This window comes from Archocentrus centrarchus, chromosome 23 (genome assembly GCF_007364275.1).
Source record: "Archocentrus centrarchus isolate MPI-CPG fArcCen1 chromosome 23, fArcCen1, whole genome shotgun sequence".
In the NCBI taxonomy this organism is placed as follows: Eukaryota; Metazoa; Chordata; class Actinopteri; order Cichliformes; family Cichlidae; genus Archocentrus; species Archocentrus centrarchus.
In genome coordinates this window covers 4002753-4026539 of record NC_044368.1, presented here as the reverse complement: position 1 = coordinate 4026539, position 23787 = coordinate 4002753, and the positions used below count along the sequence as shown (strand labels likewise).

General features: G+C 40.5%; 1 protein-coding gene across 2 annotated transcripts in view; it reads right to left on the bottom strand.

Annotated features, from left to right (window-relative positions):
• LOC115773733 (plexin-B2-like) overlaps nucleotides 1-23787 on the bottom strand; it is a 228335-nt gene that overhangs the window by 22814 nt on the left and 181734 nt on the right. For both annotated transcript variants that reach the window (XM_030720626.1, XM_030720627.1), the window contains 12 exons: nucleotides 21623-21710; nucleotides 21255-21418; nucleotides 16523-16671; nucleotides 15988-16123; nucleotides 9750-9886; nucleotides 9335-9517; nucleotides 7423-7534; nucleotides 5564-5773; nucleotides 5389-5472; nucleotides 4009-4104; nucleotides 2876-3012; nucleotides 2621-2721 (listed from right to left, as the gene is read on the bottom strand). In XM_030720626.1, the coding sequence (XP_030576486.1) occupies nucleotides 2621-2721; nucleotides 2876-3012; nucleotides 4009-4104; nucleotides 5389-5472; nucleotides 5564-5773; nucleotides 7423-7534; nucleotides 9335-9517; nucleotides 9750-9886; nucleotides 15988-16123; nucleotides 16523-16671; nucleotides 21255-21418; nucleotides 21623-21710 (1597 nt within the window). The remainder of the gene's footprint in view (nucleotides 1-2620; nucleotides 2722-2875; nucleotides 3013-4008; nucleotides 4105-5388; nucleotides 5473-5563; nucleotides 5774-7422; nucleotides 7535-9334; nucleotides 9518-9749; nucleotides 9887-15987; nucleotides 16124-16522; nucleotides 16672-21254; nucleotides 21419-21622; nucleotides 21711-23787) is intronic.

The following is a 23787-nucleotide window of genomic DNA, read 5'->3' as shown; positions in this document are numbered from 1 at the left end:
AACTGGTGTTAAGTTTTATGACTGCCCGTTATCTGGAATTTAGTATGAGGAGATTTAATTGGATGGAGCTGAAACACACTTGGTTCCATGACTTAATTGGCTCAGCTTACCGCTGGATTCTTTGGATCATTAGAAAAGCTCTGCTTGATAAATAAGGCCAGAGCTTTAGGAGACAAACAATACTGATAATTCTCTGCTGCAGACAACTTTAGCCAGACCATACTTGCTTTTCCACTTCAGCTAAAGAAAAAGTTTTGGAAGAGATCAATAAGTTAAAGTATTTAGTTATAGGAGTGCTCTTAAGCTCCATCACTTGTAATAGTTATTTAGAAGATTACAGAAAAGAAGGAAGAGCAGACAGCTGCATGCTTCTCTGAATTCTAAAGAGATCAGGGTTTAATTCAGGATGTTTTTAATGATGCCTTTTCCAACGGTACAAAATGACAGTTTCATAAAATTAGGATCTGATGAGATGTTGGTTCCTATTGACATGACAGCGCCACACAGTTGCTGCAGATTTGTTGGCTGCATCCATGATGTGAATTTCCCGTTCCACATTGTCTGGTGACTGTGGAGGTCATTTGAGTAGAGTCAGTGAACTCACTGTCATGTTCAAGAAACCAGTTTGAGATAATCTGACCTTTAAGACATGGCGAGTTAACCTGCTGGAAGCCGATATCAGAAGATGGGTACACAGGGAAAACATGGTCAGCAACAATACTCAGGTAGGCTGTGGGGTTTAAATGATGCTCAGTTGGTAGGAAGGAGACCAAAGTGTGCCAAGAAAATATCCCCCATACCATTACACCAGCAGCAGCAGCCTGAACCGCTGATACAACCGTTCATGTTGTTTACACCAAATTCTGACCCTGCCATCTGAATATTGCATTGTAAATGTTTTAATTCTAGCTTCGGTCTCCCGATCTTCCTGTTCTTGTTCTGCAGGAGCGGTAACCAGAAACTTAGCTTGAAGTGTTTGCAACATTTCTTATGCAAAATCTACAGATTTTTAGAGCAGCACCAGCAGACACAGTCCTCAACACATCTTACATTCAACAGAGTTGTGCACCTTTTGCTAGTCACAATAAAAAAGCAGTCACAAAGATTACACAAGTGAGCCAAAATTACCTGGTGGAAAATGAAAAGGTAGGTAGGACAGCTAAACAGTTTTCCCAAAGTTAGACGAGACTTAATGATACTGTATGCACACCAGATGATGAAAACCCCCAAATTCCTTGCAATCCTTTGCTTCAGACTCGGCTTCTCTAGGATGTGCTTTTTGTTTTACGTTTTTATTAATCACAACAACAACAAACAATAATTTGGTCCTGAATTGATTCTAAATTCAAAATTTATGTACAGCACTTTGGTCAACTGTTGTTGTGTTAAATGTGCTTTATAAATAAACGTGACTTGACTTCTCCAATCATGTTACTGACCTGTTGCCATTAACCTTATAAGCTGTGAGATGTTTCTAGAGGTGTGTTTTTTTGTTTGTTTGTTTTTTTAATTTGGCACAAGAATCATGCCATTTACAAAAAAAAGAAAAAAGGAAAAAAAACCAATCACATTTATTAGTTTGAACATCTGATGTGCTGCCTTTGTGACCGGTTGTACAAGTTTTACGAGTGTTCTCTTTTTAAGGTTTGTGCCACACTTTAAGCTTCACTACTGCAGACAAGTTGGCATCTTCCATGGAAACTATGGGCTACCAGGGCAATTTTCTAGTGACTGAAGCAATCACAGTGCAGCCCCCCCCCTTTCTGCAACTGATTTCACCTAGCGACAGGCAGCAACCACCCGCCAATTGGCTGGGTCTGATCTGGGAACCTCACTAGGGAGGTTTGCCAGGAGGTTGGCAAACAGTGTCTAGGCCTGTGTTACCGATCTGGTTGTCTGTCTCTTCTGTGGCCATTTTTGCTTCAAAGAACGAGAATCTACAGACATCATAGTGAGGAGGAAGAAGGCAGTTTTGGTGAAGGACAGCCCACCAACATCACAGTGAAACCACACTGCTGTACAGAGTGTGGGAAAAATTTCAGGAAGCCGTTTTCTTTGAAGGTTCATTAGCGTACCCACACTGGAGTAAAGTCTTACCTCTAAGTACAGTAGGAAGACTTTCGCCACTCATGTGCTTTGAAGCTTCAGAGTACCCACGATAACTGCATCGACAGTCTGATAATTATGGAAACTACATGAAAACTGACTGAAAAATGTATTTCCTTCCTTATATTCGCATCATCTTATTAACATCTTTTTGGTACAAGTTTTCTGGGAAGTTGCTGCCTATTCTGGCAGAGGTTCACAAAGTGGTGACGTGCTCTAATTTGCTGATGACAAGATGCTGACAAAATTCAGCTCCGCAGAAGGAAGTTTTGGTCTATTTGCTGCCCGGCTTAGACAGCAGCAACCTTCATGCAGGCCTCAGTGAGCTCTGGGTTTAGTGCTGGATCATTAAAAGAGGCAGATGTCAACACTGTGAATTAATTATTCATTTTATTGTTAATGGTTTGAAAGTATGCAAGGGGGAAAAAAAAAAAAAAAAAAAAATCATCCCCCTCGCCATGAACGCACACACGCCAGTCATGTGACTTCACAGCTTTCAGGTGAGGCTCCTTACCTGTGAACTCTTTCTTGCAGCGATCTCGGACACTCTCCTCAAGATTCTCCAGCTGGTGTTTCACCTTCTCATATTCCCGTTCTGCCTGCTGACTCTTCCTCCTGTCAGTTTACACACACACACACACACACACACACACACACACACACACACACACACACACACACACACGGAGCAAAAGGAAATGTTTAGCATCACATGCAGCAATTATTTTGTCAGTTTGATCCCATATCCTTCTTTAAATCTGTGTCAAACCTGTAGCAGTAGACGGACACGGCGATGAAGAGCAGCATCGGCATGATCACTGCTGGGATGATTATAGCCAGAGGAATGTCGTCCTTCCTGGCGTAGTAGACCGAACCCACAATCCATTCGCCATTGCCAAATTTCACCTGCAGAGAGACAAACACGATCCTGTATCTGCTGCTTTGATTAAGGTTGAAACCTCTGAAATCCCGAAAAGCTCTTCTTTGTTTTATGTCTGCGCTGTTGTAAACATCTCCTTCCATCAACAGTTAAATTGTTCTTTCAAGCATTTTTTTAAAATCATAAACATCCATCTTCAGCACCAATCTATAAGAGAAAATCTGAAGTTTAAGCTGCTGAAATCTCTTTAAGGTAGAAATGAGAAGTTCATTTCTTTACAATATATTTAAACTGTAAAAGGTTTAACTTCTCTAGAGGAGGTGGGGTGACTTGAGCCTGTCAGTGTCTACTTCTTTGAGCTTAGTGTGAAGTTTAAAAATGTTTAAATGCAAATATGCCAGTGGCAAAATACTGTTCAGGCATATTTAGAAACTAGTATAAAAACACAACATTTATTAATAATTCATCAAAGATCATCAAATGTGCAGTTATCCCAAAATAATATTCTGGCAAACTAGCACCATTAAAAGTTCACTGTGCTAGCTTTAAGCAGTGTGTGTTTGTGATATAGAAGCGGACACACACGCAGCTATCACTGGATTCCTTTGATGGAGAAAAAAAAGTGACAGATTCATGGATCTTTATTTTTGATGGAAATCCATGAAAGGTGTCAGGAAGTCACAATGAATGATTCAGTGTCTCTGGTGCATTCTTGCAGAAACGTGGTCTTTGTCCTACTGAAGGTTTAATACAGACCATAATCTTTTATTTCTGGCAGTTAATATGGAGTCCAGAAGGAGCATGCTAAGTCTTTAGCCATTAAGAGAAACCCTTGAGATTAAGAATCTCTTTTGTAAGTGTCATGGGCCACTTGAACATACTGCCTTCACAGCAAGGGTTTGCTGGGAGGCAACAGTGCTGTTCCTGTACCAGGATCTAAAACTCTTGGGATTAAGAATCTCTTTAAATCCCCAAACATCCATGAGTATCATCGTTGCAGGCTGAAAAGGTCACATACTCACCACCAGCTCCAGCAGGTCATTGGTTGTGTCTCTGCGCTGACGTTTGGATCTGGCTCGGGGCTGCGATGAAGGTGCCTCCAGGATCAGCTTATCATCCTGTACAGGGGGTCCACAGAAACAGAGAAAGACTCACATGTAACATGTTAAACTGTTGGTGTAACTTTATTAGTGATGCGTCACAAAATTTTATTAAACAGTTTTTGGAGTCCTCGCCCTGCTTGATAATCTTGCAGCCCCTTAGCTTCATCCTGGTACCCCAAAAAGCAACTTTTATAAAGCAATGTCTTCATTAAAATGATTTAAAGTGGATGCGAGAGGAACAGAAAAGGAAGTAGCAGCAGCAGCTACAATTAGCTCAATGTTTTCTGTTGGTTTAATTGGTTTACACCAACTACAGCCAATTAACTGCCTGTATGCTGCTTTTGTTCTTAACAGGAAGAGGGAACATTTTCATGAAAATTAGAGGGGACCTGTTATGTTGTCACTTATTTTCTGTCCTACAGTCTAAACAACACTGTGCAAAAGTCTTGAGTCACCCCTCATTTCTTTTAGTTTTGCTAAGAAGATGGGAAGCATCCCAGAAGATTAATGAGGTAAAAAATAAATAAATGAATAAATTAAAAAGCTTCAGACTTCTCCAAATCCTTGCTTTCCAGCATTTCAGATTTCCTTATGTGATTACATATTGAGAAAGATAGGTTTCTGTTGGAAGCCAGGAGAGGGGCAGCCAATTGGAACAAAAGTGAGCTCAGAGACAGCAGGCCTTAAAGAAACAGGAGCTTGCATTAAAGGGGCAGTAAAAGATGAATGGGGATTTCTTTGGATCTGTGAATCATGCAAAAAGTCAAAAAATATTTAGAGCCAGCATAACGGGTCTCCTTTAAGGCTGCATTTTTTTTTTAAGATGAACTAGAAAGAAAATGGGGATTTTGCTTTGCTCAAACAACAAAAGCGGGTAAACAAAAGAGACGATGTATTTTAGGCACATTTTGACATGCTGCATGAGAACTAAAGCTGTAGAAGAGTTTTTGTTTTTGTCACCATAACATCTTTGTAGTGTAGTCATTGGGAGATGCTGCCTTCGCTGAATTACTTTCATCAGAACGGTGAATGGTTTGCAGAGGGGAGATCAAGCATTAAGTGTGTCCTAATGCTGCATTTTTAGAAGCTTGTGCGTCTGTAGCCAGACAGCAATACCTGCCAGACTCATACTCAGGAAAAAAGGAATTCAGCTTAACCAACAGTGCTGCAGTGTTAGACACAGATAATGCCAGCGTCTCGTATCCCCACATTTCATAAAATGTCAGCATCGGCTCCATGTTTACAGTGTAAATTCATTATAAAGCCATTATAAACTTTCTGCAAACAGACAGTGTTTACCTGCAGTATGTTTACGTGACACGAGGCATCTCCAACAAACGCCTGGGCCTCTTTGGCTGTCATTGCCTTGGAGAAACCTCGACCCTGTCAAACGTGGGAAACGAGAGTGAGCTCAATGGACAGAAAAAGAGTTAAAGAGCGGATTTCAAGAGCATCTTTAACAATCAGTCCTCACAGTCACAATGATGATGCTGGTCTCCGTGATGACGTTCTTGGCGAGCTCGTTGAAGGTGGGGTCGGGGTAATAGTCGAAGTTCTTCAGCTCCTCGATCACATTGTCCAGCTGCAGGTAAATCCTGAGAGACTGGGTGTCGTAGCTGGAGTTCACGGCTGGGGAGTAAAACTGGAGGATGGTGTCGTTCTTACTCAGAGCGTCCAAACCGAGCTGAAAAGGGTGAAAGTAAGGGGGGGGGGGGGGGGGGGGGGGGTGTAGAGAGATTAATCAGAGTGAGAGTCACATGTACAGTATATATTTAATTCATTTAATTTCATTTTCTTGTTTATTGTTGGTAGCTGGTGAATTTTGGGTGTATTTAGCAGCTAAAGAGCCACGTGTTTTCCTCAGCAGGTAGTTGGAGACCAAAAACAGAGTGAAAACGAGGCTTCCATCCATCAGAGAGATGCAAATATGATTCTAATCAGTAACTGTGTTACTACATAACAAAAGTAAGCAACTAGTGTTGTGTATAGTTTGGTTTAGGTTTCATTCAGTGGGTTACAAAAATAAGGTAAAGCTTTTGACTTCTCTCTTTATGGTCACCTTCCCCCATCACCCCCACCCCAGAAGGCTGCCCTCTCTCAGCCCTGTGCCTTCTCAGATCTGATGCTTGGATTGTTGGGTTTCTATGCATCGCGAGTCCTTAACTTCTAATATAAAGTGAATTAAAATGACTATTGTACTATACCTGGAGTTTTTTTAAAGACCGGAAAAAAAAGAAACCATTAAATATGAAATCTAGCTTCTGTAAAACTACTTTAAGTACAATATGTTGAATCATTATTGAAATGTTGTCTAAATAAAAACGTTGGAGTGACAGCAGAAGGTAGAAATAAATCTATATATTCAGATACACAATACTGGCTCTTTTCTGCTGCCCTTGAGTGGACAAAAAAATCTATTATTGTCACATTAAATTCAGTTTTTCTATTTGAACCTGCAGACAGTTTGATCGCAGTGAATCACAGTGCAGGTATAACTTTTTCTTCACATTTCCTCTCCCTCCCTCCTCTCTGCCTCCCCACTGAGTCTCCCTCTCTTTCTTCCCGGTTCAGACAGCAGCTTTTGATGAAGCGACAACAAAACGACTTCACCTCCTCTCCCCTGCAGTGAATCTTTCCTAAGAGTCTCTGTCACTCAAAGCTATTCAGCGGTGAAATAGCGGCGCTGCCCCGTTCCCTCAGTCTCAGGCTTTTGGCTCAGAGAGAACGAGTGGCAGATGAAGCTGCAGACTGACGTACATCAAGCTGACACTCTGCCTTTATTAAAAATATCCTCACACTGATTGCACATTTTGCCGGAAGTGATTCTAAAGAAACGTGGTCTTACGATCTCGCGCTGTGTGAGGTTTTCTTGCAAAGATGAAAATATAAGGAAAACAGTGAATGCTCGTCTATTATTAGCAATGATTTTTTAACTTTATGTTTTCCATCCAGAGACTATGGATGTAAATCTGGTATATTTACATCCTATATTTTATTGCTGGTGTCCATTAACATACACTGTCCATGGTAAAGAAATAAAATATAAAATAAATACAATGACATTACCAATTATAACCTACTTGATATAAAATTTTCTAACACACTTCCTACAACGGTTTTAATTTTTCTGAATTTTAAAGAAAAGACAAATTAAGGGAAAACTGTTCAGGACTTTTGGTTATTTTTTTCTAGTAAAATGTGAAAAATTTGCTGATGAGAAACAAAATTTCCATGAATGCGCCCAAGATCTTTCCCCCTCATGTTTAATGACAGATGTTGTTTTGCATTAACAGATTTATTTCTCAACAATATGGATATGAAGTGAACTCTTACGTCGTCAGGCGGTAACTTCTGCGCAAACTCGTCGGGGGAGGGCTGGACTCTCATCGTGGCTCTCTGGATCAGATCGAACCCGTTTCCAAACACCACAATCTTTCGACCACCACTACACAAAGAAAATAAGGAATAAACTTTCAAACACTTAAGAAATCATTTTAAGTACTTAGATTTACATCTTGGGAAAGTTTTAGCTTCTGTCCACCTGTACCTGCCTGGTCTGAAGTTTAATCTAGAGTCTTTTTTTTTTTTACTTGCTTAATAACAGCAAATTTAAATTTTAGTTGATTTGTTGCGTTTTCTTTTTACTTTACATGTCATCTGTGCTATTATTGACTTTTTATTCAAATAAAGCGACAGACTGATTTTGAACTTGAGGCCCCAATCTGACAGGCTTAGAGACCTTTTTGGCAACCTCCTGGCAACTTCTGAAAACAGGAGAGAAAATTGTTTGTTGTGGTGCTGTTGCTAGGTGAAATTGGTCACAAAAACAAAAAAGCACCAAAAAGCTCCTCGCAAGTCGCTAGCAAATTGCCGCTGTGTCCAACAGTTTGCATCGAGGATGCTGACATGTCTGCAAATACTCACCGACTATTCGCTAAGCAGTTGAGCAACTCTTAAAAGTGCAATGCAAACAGGAAATGGTGCTCATTCACCTTCAAAGTAAAAGTTACACCTTTTGAAATGTGCTGGTTTCAGTGGTAAGGGACAACTTTTTAATCTGAAGGCGAACTGTCTCTGTTTCCTGTTTGCGGGAGTTAGTTAAAGAGTATTTGTAGGCAACTTGGTGTCTTCTATGCAAACTACAGGCAACATGGCAATCTGGTAACAACCAAAGCAATCACAACCACGCCAGTGAACCTGCCGCCAACCAATCTCTAGGTCTGTGTGACTCAGGCCACAGCTTTTAACAGCAGTATTTCATTGTTAGATTAACTGTGTGGTAAAACGTTGAAATCTCAAACATTCACAGGTCAAAAAAAATGTTTCTGTGCTTTATTGGAAGTGCTGTCTTAATGTCAGATTTTGCAGGGTTTGCATAAGAAAACTGTCCCAAATATGTTGCTTCTTTAAGACATTCACCACTTTCTTCCAAGCTGGCAGAATTTTGTACACTATTCAATTTTTATAGATTTAAGCCTGACTGAAAACACTCGGCACAGCACGCTCATTAAGGGAGACCTCATCAAGACAGAAGGTTACAGGTTTTCAAACAGGAGGTATGCATCTCAAACAGTTTAGAGGACCATCTCCTCTCTTTTCTCTGTATTATTGTAGGGTCTTTACCTCACAATATAAAGTGCCTTGAGGTGACTGCTGTGATTTGAATAAATAAAAGTGAAGTAAATTGAACTGAATTTACAGTGAGGACAGCTGGTTCTCTGGCTACAGTGCCCGAAGGTGGCACATCAGATCAGGAGAGCGACCAGGGTTGTGCTCTGTATATCCGGCCCTCTCTGACAGACTGTCAGCAGAGTTCTTCTGGCCACAGCAACACAAATTTCACTCCCCGTCTCCCCTACGCACCAGATTTGGCTCCCTGATAGCGGGGATTCAGTGTACTTTATAAAGGGTCAGAGTAGGACTTAAGAGAGATTGATTGCAAAATAGCAGCAGCGGTCCAGAAGCGATGCCCCTGAAGGAGACACTGACCACATTTAAATAAGGCACATTTAAATCCAGCACTTACATTTGAGGGAAGTCAATAACTGGGAATATTCACTGATTTGGGTGAGCTGAGAAGTTTACAACAGTCTTGAATTCAGCCTCTACTTTCTGTCTGCAACCATTTACAAAAAAACATGAAACTCTTCCTCATCTCTGTCTGCCAACAGTGTTTCTTGTGCCCACCACTGATCCGAACAAGCAAAGTTAGCAGTGATACGAACACATTTAAAACCTCGCTTACCATACGAAGCTGGATTTGGGGTTATAACCCATGATCTTGGGGTTTTCAGAGTACTGATACGCTCCTGGGATGTCTTTGGTGGTGTTCGTCCCGTACTTCACCGTCACGGTTAACCAGTCGGACGGCACCTTCTGCCCACGATACTTGCCGGTCTTACATTTGATTTCTGTGCCGAACGACAGGCTGAAGAAGAGAGAGGAAGAGCATGAACACAGAAAGAGGAAAAGCAATAACCAGAAAGAAATCTCCAACAATCCCAGAAAGGATGAAAACAGTTCATTAGTTTGTTGTATTTACTTATTTGAAGAACCAATAGACCCGATTTATGAATATAAATGAGTGTCTGGTCCAACTAATCACTTTACCCTTTTGTATCTGATACCATATACATTTTATTTTACCAGGTACCACTTACACTTCACAGGGAACTCCTCCCACTGTGACAGCAACGTCCTCTTTAGTCGCCGTGTCCAGGTCTTTCCCTCCGATCGTGATCACGGTTCCTCCAGCTGCTGGACCCTTCTCTGGGGAGACGGTTTTTGGTTCGGGGTCCTGAACAGAAAACAGGACAAAAAAAAAAAAATCACAACTGATGCATCCACTTGCATGTAAATATCCATCCATCCTCTTCCACTTATCCTGTTCAGGGTCACGGGGGGGCTATCCCTGCTGTCATAGGGCGAGAGGCAGGGTACACCCTGTACAGGTCGCCAGCCTGTCGCAGGGCTAACACAGAGAGACAGACAGCCATTCACACCTATGGGCAATTTAGAGTGACCAATTAACCTAACCCCAGTAACTGCATGTCTTTGGACTGTGGGAGGAAACCCACACAGACACGGGGAGAACATGCAAACTCCACATATGTATGTGTGTGTACATGTAAATATGTGCATATAATTAAAAAGCTTTTAAAGTCACAGACTAAAGCACTGTGGGAATGAGCCTGGCACATGTGAAAGTGCTTTGAGGACTTTAAGTACCCGTCCACTAAGTATCTAACTCAAGGTTTCTGCAGGAGTAAATCCTGCCACTCTAGGTCTGTTAGCCACGCTTCACACAAAACCACGAGCAAGAAAGGAGCAGCAGAAAATTACAATAAAACATATTTCCACACAACCTTTAGCTTTAGCTGACAGATGGCCTCATATTTGATTCTAGAATACTTTGGTCGAGTTTATGGTCGACTCAGTGACTGCAATGTGCCCAAATCATCAGCCCTCCATCACCGTGCTGACAGTTGGTTTGAGGCGTTTGTGCTGATATGCTGTGCTTGGTTTTCTCCTAATGTTTTTCTGTGCATTAAGGACAAACATCTCCACTTTGGGCTCATCTGTCCAAAGAACATTCTTCTTGTGATTTATTCAGATGCAGCTTTGGAAACCTAATCCCTGCTGCCATGTTCTTTTCAGAGAGAAGAGGCTTTCTCCTGGCAACCCTTACTAACAAACCATACTTGTTCAGTCTTTTTCTAACTGTACTGTCCTGAACTTTGACATTTAAGATGCTAACTGAGGCCTGTAGAGTCTGAGATGAAGCTCTTGGGTTGGTTATAATTTCTCGGAGCACTGCACAGTGTAAGATTGCTGTTATTCTGACCTTTTGTATCACATTTGGGATGGATACTATATGTATGTAATACTGTATATAAATTATAATAAATATTACATTCTGAAATATAAGCCTGAACATGTGCTGTGTTTTCCCTTTTTTTCTGTGATGAAAACACTGAAATAGGGAGTTAAATTCTGCTATAAAGCACATTAGAGGGAACTTATTTTAAATTAAATTTATTAAAAACAAAGTAATGCTCATTTACTTTAAAATAGTGAACCTCATATTTCTATTAATGGACAATAAAATCAGCCTATTTATGGCCCCAGTACACACACACAAACACCGGTATAACTAACTGAAGGTGTTCCTGCAGCATCAAACAGCTAGAGGACAATTTACATCTGTGGTGTGGATAAGAGTGCTGTGTTAATAAAAACCTCTCAACAGGCCAAATAACTATAGGAGGTTACTCCAGATGGCCGCTGCTTAAATGCTGGGGCCCATAAACATATGGCTCACCACCTGGCTGCAGAGCGGAGCAGCAGGCTCAGGTACGCGGTGTTTAAAACTACAGCTTGTTAACATTATGAAACCAACAGAGTGACCAGTAGTGAAGCAGCTGCTGGCTGCAGTCAGCTGTGCTTTAATATAGCAAGATAGCCGATAGTGATAGTTACAGATGGGTGTCACCATCCCTAAAACGGTGGTGATTCTTGACACTTGCATTGTTTGTCTTTTGTTTTGTTATGTGCGTTTGAATGTGTGACTATGCGTACGTATTTTATTGATTGGTTTTAACTGTGTTTTACTGTTTTCTACCTGCCCAGGTAGAAAACAGTAAAACACACTTTGTTTAGATGCAAGACGAAAGTCTAATGTACAGGTTGCATTTTCCTCTTATCCACCGAGTATTTCTTGATTCCTGGTTTGATTTATTTTTATATCAAGCTTTTCAAGCTGCAAACACTTTGCCAAAGTTTTGCTTTTAGTAATAATAAAAACTAAAGCAGATCAGATCCACCAAACCAAACAGCAGAGACAGACAGACGGAAACAAAGAGAAAAATTAAAAAGAAGTAAACAGAGGACTTCATTATGTTCCAGCTGCTGTCCTGCAGGTACAGTCACTTTGATCACAACAAACCCAAACACATCATAAATTTTCCACAGCTAAATAACTCAATAACTCGACCCTGTGGTATTTAGGCAGCAGGCGCTAACTAAGAAGAACATCTAGAAAGGAAGAAAATAAAAATCTGTGTCACGGCAGAGCGTCACCGTGGGGGACATTTCCAACTTCTGTGCTCAAAGAATATTGAGAGGACGGGGGGGGGGGACAGCTGCTGAAATCCACCAGCTGGAAGGTTATCCGGTTGTACCGGAAGGTTCTGTACAGTCCTGACATCAGGACAAACAAACCAAGAGCAAATACTGAGCCTCATTTACACCAGAGTATGAAGAGCCTTCAAAATTTAAAAAGTCCATCTGTCAAAACCAGCAGTCGAGCACCATGAGTGGAGGAAGGCAATCATCTTTGTTTAGATGCAAGAAGAAAAATAAATAAATAAAGGTAGAAATATGAAGCTGAAGCAACAAAGGACTATGATGTTTCCTCAAAGAGCTTAGCACATGTGCTGCTGTTGAGATGTACTTAAGCTTTCGGCTTGTTGCTGTTGCAGATTTGTTTTCGCTGTTCTGGCAGAGAGCGCCGCAAACACAAAAATAAATATCCCCAAAGAGAGACAAACTCATAACAACTCTGCCTGGTTGGAAGTTACGCACACAAAGAAAACAGCGGCGCAGGAGGCAGCAGTAACTGAAATATACTCGGTCTGTGAGACGAAGGGAGCGCAGACAGTTCTTCGGTTTAAAAGGGAACGCGAGCTCAAACCCGGAGACACTCACTGGAGGATTTACAGCAGATGGAAAATGGAACAAATGGTTGTGAAAGTGAGGCAGTGTGAGGCTCATTCACATCAGACAAAGGTCAACTGCATTAATTAGTAATTTATAGATCAATTATAACCCAAATGAGCACATTAAGTGTTCGGCTCTGTTTTTGTGACACAGTTTAAAACTGTATTGTTGGGGTCTAACAGCTCCCACCATTCAGGAACCTTTAATTCTCTTATGTTTTTATAGTACAGCAGCCATCTGAATGTGCTTCACGGTTCAGTCATACTAGAGTAAAAGTAGGAAGGCAGCCTCCATGTGATTAGAAAAAAATCTGTGACTGCATTACATTTTTTTGTTTTTTAACACAATTACTGACCACAAGTTGCCTAGTGGGAGGCAACCTGTCTCCAAAGAGTCACAGTCTGACTGACTGCAATCACTCTCAGACAGACTGATGAAGGTTTGCACATAACTTATAAACAAACAGATTGTCAACAAATTGCAATCAATCTCAGTCACTCTGCACTGATCAGAGCAACTCACATGTGATGTGCGACCTGTGTGATAGAGGACTTGAATCATCTGGTTGCCAACTGGTTCTGGTCTGAGTATATTCCTATATAAAACGTTGCCCGAGTCGTTCTGTAGTCAAATCCCCATCTTGCAGCAATTACAACAATATTTGTGGAGGAATTTCTGTTTCAAATCTATGAGGTTCTTTTTTTTTTTTTTTTAAACCTTTATTTAACCAGGCAAACAGATTAAGAACAATTTCTTATTTACAACTGTGGCCTCTGAATGTAAGTACTTGATGTGAATTTCTGGGTATGCAGAGAGCAACAGCTTTGCGATTTTGTCTGATTTTACAGACAGTTAATCGCTGCTCCAGACAACCTGTAACACCTGAACTGGGTAAGAAAATGGGTGAATGAATGTCTATGTGAGCCAAAAGCTCAGCCGTCTGACAGCTCTAAATGCTCAGTCTCACAGTCTTTTTAAACTCTTGGATCTTTATGACATCATAGAAAGTGGATATCCCTAATATGGTCATTTTAACCAGCTCTATCTTTGCGTACAGAAGCCCCACCCACCTACGGTTTCACCTTTCTGTTTACGAGTGGCAACCAATCAGAGCAAACCTGACTTACGGGTAGAATGAAGAGAGTTTATTTCAGACAGAGGATGAACTCAGGGGTGGCAAAAGCACTGAGTATAAGCTATATAAGGATTATTTTGAACTGCGAGTCATGCAAAGCTACCCTAGAATCCAGGAATATACATGCGGAGATTAACTTTAAGATATAAGACATACAGAAGTATGTTGTGCTTTCATAATTCAGCTAAATGTGTTTGAGATGTGTGTCATTTAAAAGTTATAATAAGATTTTTTTAAAAATAAAAATCACCTGTTCAGTGTTTTTTTTTGTTGAAGCAAAATGATCTGATTCCTTCTTTAAAACCCCCAAATCCATCACATTTGAGAAGCTAAAACAAGTGGAAACATTTGGAATTTGCAAGCTGTTTTGTTCTTGTTCATAAAATACCCAGACTGTAACCCTGCATCATGGTCAGCCTGTTTATTAGTTTAATATTTCTGTGTTGACACTGAGATAATTCAGCAATGCAGCAACCCAAAGTTTCAACCCTGAGCTGAGTGGTAGCGTTTAAAGGCAGCGACGCGCCGCTGATGAACTAAATTAGTCATTTTGGTCTCAGCAGTTTGCTTTAATTAGCTTTTTGTCAGCTTAATAGAAACAAATAAGAAATATGAATGTGAACAGCGATATTCAAATTAAGCAACTGAGCCGAGTTCAAGAAACAAAACAGAACAGCAGGTGAAATTCATTTATTTTGATCGTGTTTGTTTCTCCTCTCGTGCTTTGTGAGGGGGGGAAAACAGCTGGAAACTGAATGGAGTTTGGTGTGGTGGTGGTGAATTTGTATGCGAGGGGTATTTTCACGCACTGCTGCTTCTTTAGAGAGAAGATTTCCCTGCATCGCACTAGAGAAGGGCCGTGTGCTTTCACTTTGTTAGAAAACTCTTAATGTTTCTGGGATTTGATCTCCGGGGTTTGAAGCACTCGTGTCACACTATGTTCGGTATCGCCTCACAGACTTTGATGAGGTTTGCACACAGTATCTGCAGGTTTAAGTACACCAGATTTAACAGTTTTTTTTTAAGCTTTCTGCAGATGAACTAAGATGCTTTAAGACCAAAGATCAGGAGACAAACCTCCATCATTTCTAATACAAGAGAGGGAATGAATGGTATCAAATAAGGCATACGTTAGAAGATGTTAACACATGTAGATTCTGGTGTATATTATGTTTCTTGACTCATTATTGCCTTTAATTATCAGAGGGTGGAAAAGTCTGAAAGGTTTTGCTTCAGCTGGCTGCTCACATGTGGGTCTGTAATACAAGCAAGGTCAAGAACCATATATAAAGACGTAGCTCCACATTGCTACAGTGTTTTCCACTCACTATTTATAGGAACAGTATCCATGATTGATTTACCAGTAGACAAGCCCTTCGCTCTTATTTTGAAAGTGCTAATGAGCTTGTACCGTCACATGTATTCCTGACCACTTGAGTAGCTGGGTGCTTCTGTAGCAGCCCTCCATATCAATTAACTTCCTTCCCCAGTCAGTGTTTTGTCCCAAAGCCAACCAGCAATTTTTACCATCGAGGTAAGGTCAGAGTTTAAGAGGTTAGTGCCACCCCACCCCCTTTAGCTCCACCCCTGTGCAAATATGATTATGACAACTATGACAATACATTTCTTTTAAAATCTGCACTCCTGCATGAAATGGATAAAAAAAAGCGGAAGTTCTCATTTTCAGTCTTATCAGAGTTGTGTCTGTATGCTCATTATGTGCTTTTCTGATTCTGATTATGTCTGCTTGTCTACATATTTAATATTCTTAAGTCTTTTTAAGCAGGTCCATCCAAAGACATAACACATCTCCAGCATAAATACCGCTAACATGGGCCCATTTCCTAGTTACTTGTCTTTAACAAATAAAACCTACTTGATGAGTTGATGAGTATGATATATGTTCAGTTACTGTAACCATCATCTCAGACTGAAGCATTAATAAAGTTTCAAACTTTAAATATTGCTAACAGCTTTATTAGTAGAGAAAGCAATAATTAGTAGAGAAAGCAAGAAAGAACCCAAGTGTTTGGGTTTTGACGTACCCGGTAGGTAAAGTGGACTTGAGATCTCCCAGATCGTCCTCCCTCCACTAATATTTCCACCGGTCCGCTGTTGGTCGTTTCAAACGGGAGGTCTTGCGGTGGGACTCGCTTCGCTGGGCCGATCTCACAGACCACACTGCAGACAGAAAGCAGTGCGGGTCAGACGAAGGCATTGAATTCAAAGACCTCAGTGTCCCTCTTGGATAAACCCTTTAATTGTTCATGACATACGGCGAGTTCCCACATTAATATGCAAGCAATCGAGTTTTGGGTCAGTCTCTACTTATTAGATCAAAACCTTCACCTGAGGGGCACTGCCCGGTACAATTAACTCAAAACCAAGATGACATGCAGAAACACTGATGTTCCACCTTTTCTTAGATGAGCTTTTATTCAGGCAGGTTCAATTGTCTGTAGCTATTAATTCATGTCAGCAGACTGTCACGGGTTGGTTTGTGTAGAAGAACTTCACCTTAATGTGTCAAAGCAACAGGTGGGCTCCTGTCTGCATGTTAATGAGGCTGCTGTCGATTACCTGGTCGAGACGGAGTATCTGTCCTCCTGGTGAACACAGTCCACTCCGGCCACTATGATCTTTTTGATATCTTCCTTCTTTATACCCATGTTGGAGCCTTTGATGGTCACTGAGATCCGACCATTCAGAGGACCGTACCTGGGGCTGATCTGCAGACAGAAACCAAAGGCTGTCAGATTCAGTAGATCATAGCAGGAGAGCTGAACTTTCAAAACCTGCAGTAATACAGGAGTTACTCTTTTTTTCCTTTTAACAAATCAATCAGTGACACCAGCTGTGGGAAAAATGGGAAACAGGCTTGATACGTCTTTATGGAATACCGCACAATTAATTGACTTTTGACACTTGTGGCATCCAACAATTAAATAAACACGATTGAGCGATATAGAAAATGTGCGCTCCACCAGCAGAAAAACTAGACAAGTATACAATAAAATTCAAATGTCTGGCACAGCAGAAGGTGAAGAGCTTGTCCCTCGAACTGGACCATCATCCATAGTTTGGGAATACTTTGCATTTAGGGCAAGCGATGTTAACCAAGAAGAAATCAAACACAAAGAGTGCTGTGACAAACAAACGGTGCATAAAGTTGAAGGAAAACAATGCAATGGTTGCTAACATGAATGGTCCAACATCAGCTCAAACATCCATAAACGTGAGCCTGTACAGCAGGTCAAAGATCAGAATCCAATAAACACGATGGTAACGAAGGATTCAGGTGAATAAACACCTGAATGTAGCAGTGAAAACGTGAAAGCAGTGTTTGGTTCACATGACAGTGACATGACCATTTTTTTTTTTGTCAATAAAAATTGATAAATAATCATCACAAATAATTGTGATTTCAATAGTGACCAGAATAATGATAATAATCATTATGGTCATAATATTGCAGCCCTATTATTTATAACACATGAATACGAGTCCATTTGGGTAAAATGTTAACCTGGAAAGTATGAACATGATAATGACCCACTAAGAGTTTAAGCTAAAGTGAAACTTTTTAATTTTGGCTCATTTCTCTTAGGCATATTGAGTCCTCCATATTAATCACTCTTAAAGCTTGGAAATGTTTTTTTTTTTCCAATTGTTTTAAATATGGTTCAATGGTTTATTTGTTTTAATCAACTAATGCGTGAGCTTTAACTGGTGCCTGATGTTTCTCAGCACTGAATGTCTGCTGCGCTAAAATGTCTAATATAAATAAACTGACCTGACATGTGAAGCAGCTGCAAAGACGTGTCATTTTTCTGCATCCAGCGTTGTGACGTTAATGCATAAATATTCACAAAGACGTTGAAGAACAGCCCGTGAAAACGCATTATCCACTGAAATAAAGGTTCCACATATCTGCTTCAATTTGGGCCAATGCAGCTTCAATTTGATGTGAGTATATGACACATTAGACCAAATTCAGCTCTTCTATATATTCTCTGCCTCTTCTCCTCAGTGCCGGTTAAAATCTCTCCTCAGCAAAGCCAAACGCTGCTGTGGAAATAACTAACTTCTTCTGACATAATCAGCCACAGCCCAAAGGAAATCAAGATGGGGCCTGAAACAAATGACTGATGTTCCAGAGAAAATAAGAAACATATTGAAGCTGTGCAGCCAAGGATGAGACAAACAGTGAATACAATATGGGAGGAAAAAATGAGCTCAGTGAGGAAAAGAGAAAGGATGGATTTGTGGAAAGCTATATGGATCGCGTGCAAATGAATTGTTCAAATTCGTGTTTGTATTGATCTGATCTGTCAGAGAGAGCCAACGATGCTGATTTCAAAACTATCCACATGATGAAGGCTGGTAGAGTCTTCCTTTATTTTCTATGATGTATGACGCAAAAAAACTAAAAACCTGTGAGTGCAAAACATGTTTGGTGCTTTATGGGATTTAATGGCCACATGACACACTTCAAAAAAGGAATCAATTAGATATTTATATGATTTAATCGGTCACTGGCAGTAGCACATATATGCTAGGGATGTTCAAAGTTGCTAATAATTTTGATATATGCATTTATATTATAGCTCACAGCTGTAGTTGAAAAGAAACTAGCTTCATATGTAAACAAATTGTAGACACTAGCATCCACAGAAGGGTTGCGATGCATTATAGACAAGAGGTGTCGCCCAGGGCTGGAATATGAAGCCTAAAAAAACCAAAAACTGTAGCTCCACCTAGTGGCCACTTGAGGATAGCACTAAGTGAGACAGTCGCTGTAGGCTTCCATGTTAAAATGTCCAGTTTTACAGCAGAAATAAATGTTTACAGCCGGTTACTGAAAAAACAGTTTTGGCCTCTGTAGCTTAAGTTCTCCTTTGTGGAAACTGTATTGATTTCTTTAGTATAATTAATGAATAAATCAGAGTGATTGAAGTTTCCCTGATGGCCGTGTTTGCAGTGTTGGTACCTTTTTTGCAGTGTTGGTACCTTTTTTGCACTGTTGGTACCTTTTTGCAGTGTTGGTACCTTTTTGCAGTGTTGGTACCTTTTTTGCACTGTTGGTACCTTTTTGCAGTGTTGGTACTCTGTACTCCAGCTTTTGTGTTATTTAGTTCTAATTAGTGTGTTGCACCTATGCAGCCTGCTAACTAAGCTAGCTAACTTAGCACTCCACCTTTTAATTCAAATGATGTTACTTATTGTTTCAAAAAAATAAAATCAAGATGGTGATGGTCATCATGCTCAAATTGAGGCTATGATAATCTTTTATATGTAGTTTATATTTTTAGAAGCTCTCCTTGTGGTTCTGAAGGAGTTTCCAGTGGTCAAATATGGGAAGTGAAAGATCAAAGAGATTGTCTTGGTTTTAAATTATTGTTTATCCAATAAGTCATTTTGTTATGGAACTAAATGCGTGTATTGCTAAGCTCCAGTAATATAAACCAGGAACTGTGTACTGATGACAGGAGATCATCACCAGGACCGATGATCAGCCGCTGAGGAGCTCTCAGGCTCTCCACCGGGAAGTTGGACTCACTGCTGTAAGGAAAGTAAGACCAGCCAGCTACAATAAATGTTTGTGAGTGAATCAGACTGTACAAAGGTGACAAGAATCAAAGATCGTTCCCGTCCTCTGTCAGCCATATGATTGCTTCCTATGTATGTATTTATTGTTTTCTGCCACAGCAGCACATTTCAGATGGAGCCGTCAGCAGAACTGGTCGCATTTTTCCGCTACGCTTTTATCTTTTCTTCCTACAGAAGACACACTTCACACGAACGATGGTGTGATTTATGTCAGGAGGTTTTCTCGTCTTCTGTAAACGATGAGAAGTGAAAATGCAACACTGGCTCCATTAAAAGGTGCTACTCACAGATCTTGCCCTGCATCTCTGCTTCTGTTAAATGATATAACCACATCACAGCTCTGAGGTTTAATCTCTGCAATGTTGTGAGGCCACTCTTCAGTGCAGATTATAAATGGAACATGTTGCAGTTCTGAAACCTCTTTTGTACCACTATTTTCTAAAGAGTAGTTCAAAGTGTTATGTGTCCACTGCAGAGTTTTTGACAGAAAATGTTCCTTTTTAAGTTCTTGTGGTAGTTATATTTCTATGAAAATTAAAAATAAACACATTCTTTGCACAGCTTTACAAGTTGTGATATTGCAGTCCCAAAAACGGGGATCTTTGAACATTATAAAGCTTGTCAGATGTTCTCTTATTATGACTTTTTCCTGTGGTTTGCTGAATGATGAACAGAAATATTCTGTAGATGGTGCACTGTAGAGAAAATACAATACTTTAAAAAAAAAAAATAACAACATACACCACAAGAAATCCATCCATCCATCCATCCAACTTAGAGTCAAGCTGTCATAGGGTATAAGCCCAGATACACCCTGAACAGGTTATAAACTGAGAAAAATAAAAATAATAAAAAATGTGGCTAGAATAAATGTCATCTGATGATTAATGAAAAAAAAAAAAGTCTAAAGAAAAGTACACTAAAGGCAGTAGTTAAAAAAGTGACTCTAGACTGTGAAATTAAAATCCATTCGTTCTTATATGATGTTCTATCCAGACTATGTGTCTGTTTTGACTGTTCTGGATTGTTGGTTATTGGAGTCCAGCAGGATTAATCCTTTTTATTCATGGATAGGATCTCAAGGTGAGGAGGATGTTCATTTTGAGAAGCTCAGAATCATGCCGCATGTCTTTGTGCAGATGTGGATGTGGATGTGGTGTGTGCTCTGCTGGCTTCATCAGAATGTGACCTACAGTGGGTGGATTGGTGCTGGGTTGGGGGGGGGGGAGGAGCTAGTGCCCTGAACAACTGAATTCAAGGAGGAGGTGACCAGAAGAGTGAGGTTGGAGCTGAAATTAGTTTCTTCTATTGGGTGTCTGAGCAGAACATGAGAGAGCTCAGACGTGTGGAGGGATTTCTGAGTAGACATCTAACCAGGAGGTTTTCCAGGACACCCAGCTGGGTGGAGACCCTGGGGTAGATCCAAACCTCACTGAAGATCCGTCAGGAGGAACTGGAAAATGTTTTAAGTAAATATCCTGGTTAGCCTGCAGCAGCCTGCTTCAAACTTCAGATAAGCAGAAGATAGATGGATGGATGATACTGTCAATCTTACAGAAGGTAAAAGTTACCACACATACATTTCAATCATTCACATCATCCTTGATCCAAAAGGCTCCCAAACACCTCAAGAACCAATCTTGTCCCTAAAGAAGTACTAACACTCTAACAGAGGACGTGACTTTGTGTTTTTAGGACTCACATCAGTGATTTCTGGGCTGGGGCACTGCGCCGGCTGTGGTGAACGGCAGAGTTCCCGGTAAACACAGCTGTGTGAGGTGGCGCACCAAACACACTGGTACTTGGAGTCGGCATGTTTGCACAGGCTGCAGTCCTCTCTTTCCACTGAGCAGCTATACAGTACGACTGTTGAAGAGACGGCAGCGAGCAGAGGAGAAGATGATGATGAAGAAGAGGGAGAAGAGAGGGTAGAGTTAATTATCATAATGCAGCTGGAAGTGAATTTGAAATGAGAGAAAAATACACTAAAACCAGCGTGATAACTGCACTTTCACAATTTTTCTTGATTTATGTGCGATTGTGAAGCGTCTGTATTGGTAAAATACCAACCTGTGAGGGTGCTGTCAATCTTCCTCTCGGTGTCTCTGTCCTTGATGTGGAAGGATACGTTCACCTCCTGCTGCTTGTCATATTCAAACTGCACACACAGACACACAACTATGTTTCCATCACTTTAGAGGTCACTGATTAAACATCATTTTTCTGGAGACCATAACCACTGCCCAACTTATCCAAACCTTAATCATAGTTTCAACTAAAAAAAATTAATGACATATACTTTGGGGGATCTGAAGTCCCAGTGGTGTGGTGGTGGCAGCTTCTACCTAATACTACTACCTCATACTGAATAAATAAAGGACCATGGCATCATTCTACATGTTTGTGGACAGCTGTGAAGCCAAGAGCTCTGCACTTTGGTAGTTCCCGTCTCTGTTTTTGTGTTTCAAAGTCAGTTTGACCAAGTTTATTCTTCAACAGTGAACTCTGTGAGGCAGCTTTGGTCTCCAGGCTTCTCGAAGGACATTCAAAGCTCTCCTTTGGGTGTTGCTGCCGTTTGTTTGGTTCTCTGCTGAGACGATCCCACGCTGCTTCAGTAATGTTGAGGTCCGGGCTCTGGGGAGGCCAATCCATGACTGACAGAGTTCCACTTTGTGTTTTTTTATTTCCTGATCCTAATTGACTCCTAATTGTTCTTGTGTAATGTGGCACCCCTCAGCCTTTTCTCTCTTTCCCTTCCTTAAGAATGGCTCCTTGACTGCCGCCCTTCCACTGAGACCATTTCTGATGAGGCTTCAGTGAACAGTGGATGGATCAGCTGAAGGGCCAGCTGCATCTCTCGGTTCCTGTGTCAGGTCTTTGCTGGATTTTTTTCCTGTTTCGTAAGGACATATATAGATACAGTTCATCTGATATAGATTGTTTTTTAGGCCTCCATCTTCTTTTGTCCAGTTTACCATACCATACCACTTTATTTATAAAGCACTTTTAAAAACAACAGGGCTGACCAAAGTGCTGTACAATAACATCACACATAAAAGACCAAAAACAGGTCAGAAGGCAATGAGATACAGAAATAAAACAAATGTGAAAGAGATTAAATAAATAAATAAATTAAGAACTATAACAGTGTCTTAAGATTTATGTCAGAGTCTCACACTGGGTCAAAGGCCAAAGAATAAAAATGTGTTTTTAAACGAGATTTAAAAACAGAAAGTGAAGGAGCCTGTCTGACATACAGCGGTAAACCATTCCATAATTTTGGAGCCGCAACTGCAAAGGCTCGATCACCCCTGAGTTTTCGTTGCGATTTCGGAACAACTAAAAGCATCTGGTCTGCTGACCTAAGGGAACGAGATGGAACATATGGGTGCAGCAGTTCAGATAGATAAAATGGGGCACAACCATTAAGAGACTTAAAAACAAATAAAAGAATTTTAAAATGAATTCGTAAATGAACCGGAAGCCAGTGAAGAGAAGCTAAAATTGGGGTGATGTGCTCTCGCTTGCTTGTACCAGTTAAAAATCGTGCAGCAGCATTTTGCACCAGCTGTAGACGAGCAATGGAGGCCTGGCTAATTCCAGTCAGAAGTGCATTACAGTAATCAAGACGAGATGTTATAAAAGCATGTATTACTGTTTCGAGATTTTGTTTTGAAAGAAGAGGCTTGATTTTTGACAGTCTTCTCAGCTGAAAGAAGCAGGATTTCACCCATGCATTCACCTGAGCATCAAGCCTTAGAATCGGGTCCATTTTTACACCTAAATTAGTGATGATGGATTTCTCATATGGGGCCAGGGAGGAAAGGTCAACACAGGGGGTACTGCTGGTGCCACTGGGTCTGAACAACATGATTTCTGTCTTTTTCTCATTCAAACTCAAATCTTTTAAGGACACACTGCACACCATGCTGAGATATGAGAGTTTTTGGATAACAGCTCTTTGGGAAATAACTTTGTGGGTGCAAAAATATTTTATGTCTGTCAAACGGTGTCATCTTGGTATTTTTCATAGGTTCAACTAAAGAAATTGGAACAGACTACTAGTAACAAAGTACCTAATGACACAATTTAAAACTGGTTCTTTCTAAGCTGTCTGTTATGTGTAGACACAGCACTGGTTCATCTTTGAGTTGGGTGCAGTTTTTAACACTTGAAAGAATCACAGGTCAGAGTAAAGAGGCTCAAAAAAATAAAACCTATAAAAATGGTGCGGT